General features: G+C 52.3%; 1 protein-coding gene across 1 annotated transcript in view; it reads right to left on the minus strand.

Annotated features, from left to right (window-relative positions):
• Positions 1 to 1,196: 1,196 nt before the first annotated feature.
• The window catches only part of LOC311226476 (SNF-related serine/threonine-protein kinase-like), a 34,938-nt gene continuing 32,000 nt past the window's right edge, over positions 1,197 to 4,134 (minus strand). Inside the window, exon 5 of the mRNA XM_084311902.1 lies at positions 1,197 to 3,993. Coding sequence (XP_084168028.1) covers positions 2,709 to 3,993 — 1,285 coding nt within the window. The 3' untranslated portion in view covers positions 1,197 to 2,708. The remainder of the gene's footprint in view (positions 3,994 to 4,134) is intronic.

A 4,134-nucleotide genomic window follows, 5' to 3' on the forward strand; every position in this document is an offset into this window, starting at 1 on the left:
AAATTCAGGCGATTGAAAAGGCTCTGGGCTTGAACAAAACCGCAGCACTTCCAGCAGGTTTCTAGGAGCAGGGATGAGGAACAAGAATCTAGTAGTCAGACGTCCAGCAGGTTTCTAGGAGCAGGGATGAGGAACAAGAATCTAGTAGTCAGACTTCTAGCAGGTTTCTAGGAGCAGGGGTGAGGAACAAGAATCTAGTAGTCAGGCTGCGTGAATACTTTACCCAAGGCAGTTGTCCCCTCCGTGTTCGGTTTGCGCGCCCTGATTGGCCTCTTAGCGCCCAATCGCCTATCGCCTAACTACTATGTGCTTTTTCGAGCTAACGTAACGTCATTAGTTTCCAACGGAGAGGAGAGAAAGACCTCGGCTCACAAGCAGCTCAAACTACCTGTTGAAATAAATTAATTGATTGATGTTTAACTTGTCCCTGTGTGTGTCCAGTCATTTCGACTAGCAAATGTTGTATTTAACGTTACCTCAGGATACCATTGTATTTAGTTGGTTAGCTATGTAGCTAATGTGGATAGCATTTTGAATAGCATCAATGCTAGCTGGCTGGCTACAGCTTTATTTACTACATTATGGAGGCTTTTTATTCGTCAAGGTAAGAGAGGATGTCATGATCAACTGAAGGCATATGCTATGGAACAATATGTGCTTGGGTTTTCAGAAAAAGGCCAGCTATGTGACGCTAATCTCTCTAGTTAGTATCGTGTATTGCATCAAGTGTAAGCACAGCAGAGCCCCGCTCCGCTTCAGACAGAGAGCACAGCGCATATAATAGTAGTATATTGAGCGAGTAGTGCGGCGATAGTAGGGCTAACGCGATTGGGCGCTGAGAGGCCAATCAGGGCGCGCAAACCGAACGCGGAAGGACAACTGCCTTGGGTAAAGTATTCACGCAGTCAGGAGGCGTCCAGCAGGTTTCTAGGAGCAGGGGTGAGGAACAAGAATCTAGTAGTCAGGCTTCTACTGCAAACTACAACTCTATTGTCAATGCTATAGGAGTACTGCTAAAAGTCCTACATTATTCACACTATGTACAACTTGGCCGTAACAAGCCAGAGGCATTCGATGCGTTAAGTGTGCATTTCACTCTCCAAGACTGTAGAGCACGTTTGAAGTAGAAAAATAAAACAGCGATAGACTACAAAATGCCACGTGCCGTCGCCACACCGAGGTGACCCCCCCCCCCCCCCCCCCCCCCCGACCTCTGAGGTCTTTACCAAACCACCCGTCCTTATTTCAATGACACACAGTCACGCTCACAACTGTTTTACAGTACAAAAAAGGGGAGGGGGGGGGGATGATTGTCTAAAAACATAATAAAAATGTAAATCTATAGTTACTTTGACCTGACAATTAGAAGAAAAAAAATATTAAAACAACATAAAAGTATAAACATAATATACACAACATGGAAACATGATAAAAAAATATCATCTTTGATCGGTTTGTTTGTGTGTGTGTGTGTGTGTGTGTGTGTGTGTGTGTGTGTGTGTGTGTGTGTGTGTGTGTGTGTGTGTGTGTGTGTGTGTGTGTGTGTGTGTGTGTGTGTGTGTGTGTGTGTGTGTGTGTGTGTGCACAAGGACAGGGGTTTTGTGAAAGAGTGAAAAACCAAAGATTGTCGCTGTGCAATGTCAAGTAACACTACTGTATCGCTTGTCCATAGTTCTTCGTTCTGCTCAAACCCACTGGAGGGATTTGCTTCAGTCTTTCCCATAGTGTCTTAAGTCTTAGGCTTAGCTTAAAAAGGTGTGTGGACTTCATCTAATGTCTCCCTCTCTGTCCAGACTATATGTCTGTGTGTGACTGTGTGACTGTGTGACTGTGTGTGTGTGTGTGTGTGTGTGTGTGTGTGTGTGTGTGTGTGTGTGTGTGTGTGTGTGTGTGTGTGTGTGTGTGTGTGTGTGTGTGTGTGTGACGCCTGGTGTGTTACCTCGCGGTGGACGCCACCGAGGTGTGAATGAATGAATGAATGAAAACTTTATTTAACAGATTGCAGAATGGGTACAATACAGTACGGCTCAATACATACAATTGTTAAGGGGATGCAGACCTGAGAAAGACGTTTGTCTTGTTTCCATCAGGGTCCCCCAAAGCACCAAAGGTGCTTTCAGAGGTAGAAAACAAATGAAACAGCAGTATTTATACACAAACATAAAGTGAGCAGTGGTCTTCCTACAGGATGGGGGGGGGGGGTCGGGGGTCAGGGGGGATGCGAAGCTGGCGGAAGGTCGAGTGGAGGAGGAGAGCAAAGATGTGGCAGGTTGTAGGAGTGAGGAGGTTATACGTCAAATCCACCGTGACCGACGGTATGTATCTGAAACGAAGCCCCGCCCCCTGCTTCTGCTTGACAGGTCGATACCGCGACTCCTTATTATACGGTACGTTTTTTCACGGCCTCGAGCACAACATTTTCCCCTACGATAAATGTAGAGCGAAATGACTGCGGTGACCGTCGTATTTGAGGCTGCAAATGGATGTTTTTAATACGTTTGAATGGAAAACGTATCAGGAGAGGCATCCCCCCCAAACGACATTTGTAGTCATTTCGCTCGAGCATAGACACTGGTGGCAAGTGCGCCGCTGGTCAAGTAGAACCCGGGGGTGACCGATCATTTACATACCGTATAATAATACGTCTCATCATGTGAATTTCACACCTATAGGCTACAGGTGAGCCAGAGGATGGTGGTGCTTGTGTTCTAGATGACCTGACAGCAGCTGTGTGGCGCCGGGGTGCAGAGCAGGCCCTCCTTGGGGCTCCTGTGAATGTTGACCGACAGAGTCTTGTCAGTCAGGGGCATCTGCAGCACCCGGTTCTTCAGGTTCCTGTGGTTCTCCCTGGCCAGGTCCAGCTCCCCCAGCCGCAGCGTCCCCGAGCAGGGGCCCTCCAGGAGGGCGTCTCCCAGCGGGTCTCCCAGGGGCGGTTGGTGGTGGAGGTTCCCCCTGGGTGACGGACCGCCCAGGAGCGAGACCTTATCCAGGCTGCCGGTGGAGCCTCCCATGCACATCCTCCACATGGGCCGGTCCTGGGGCTCGTTGGCCGCCCCTCCCCCTCCCCCTCCTCCCGTCAGGCTGTGGAACTGGGAGCTCAGACACAGGCTCATCAGCTTCAGGCTCTCCACCAGGCCGCTGGCCGCCTTGGCTGTGCCCCTGCCCTGGCCCGAGCCAGGCGCCGTCCCGGGACTGCCGCAGTTAGAGGGGCTGCCCTGCCCCCTCGCCCTCTTATCTCCCCCCTTCCCTTGGGCTCTCCCTTCTCTCACACCGCCTTGATCACCGGCCGTTCCCTTGTTTTGCCGCTCCGGTCGTCGTTTGCCGTGATTCTCGGAGTCGTCGTCACTGGTGGTCTCCAAGCCGGGGGTCACCGCGGCAACCGGCGGTGTCACGGTGACGGGGGGTGACGGTGTCCTAGAGTTCAGGTCGAGGCTGAGGCTGGGCTTCGGCGGGCCGAGCCCACACAGCTCCTTCCTCTCCTCCTCTTCATCCTCCTCCTCCTCTCTCTCCTCCTCGTGGATCTGGTTGAGGACGGGAGCGCTCATGCGAGAAGTCAGGCGGTTAGCAGAAGAGGACGAAGGTGAAGATGACGAGGCCGCTTTGCAACGGAGCACCACGTGAGCGCGCATGTCGGAGGGAGAAAAACCCTCGTCTTCCTCTCCCTCTTCCTCCTCGTCCTCCTCCACGCTGAACAGACTGGGGCTCCGGGTCTTGCAGGGGACCGCCGGGGCCAAAGAGGCCAGCCTGAGAGGGTTGGAGTGGGGCTTGACGCACCTCTCCTGGTTCTGCTTGGCAGACTGCAGGGAGGGGGGCCGTGTGTGGTGGTCCTGCCGCTGGTTGAGATCCAGCAGGGCTGTTTTGGGCCGGGGGCCGCTGTGGAGGCTCTCTGCGCTGCGGGCGGGGGACTGGGGTCCACCAGGGTGGGAAATGGCAGGACCCCCCAGCCCATCGCTGACATCCTGGTGCACATCCACCCTGGTCGGCCAGGACTGCCTGTGAAGAGTTATAGAAAGAAGAGTGGGTTGAGTGGACTGTATCAGACACTATGAAGGGTTAAATACAATTAGTAAATACACTATGAAGGGTTAAAGACTGTAGAGGACACACTATGAAGGGTTAAAGACTGTAGCACAC

Source organism: Notolepis coatsorum, assembly GCF_963971535.1.
Source record: "Notolepis coatsorum genome assembly, chromosome: 4".
In the NCBI taxonomy this organism is placed as follows: Eukaryota; Metazoa; Chordata; class Actinopteri; order Aulopiformes; family Paralepididae; genus Notolepis; species Notolepis coatsorum.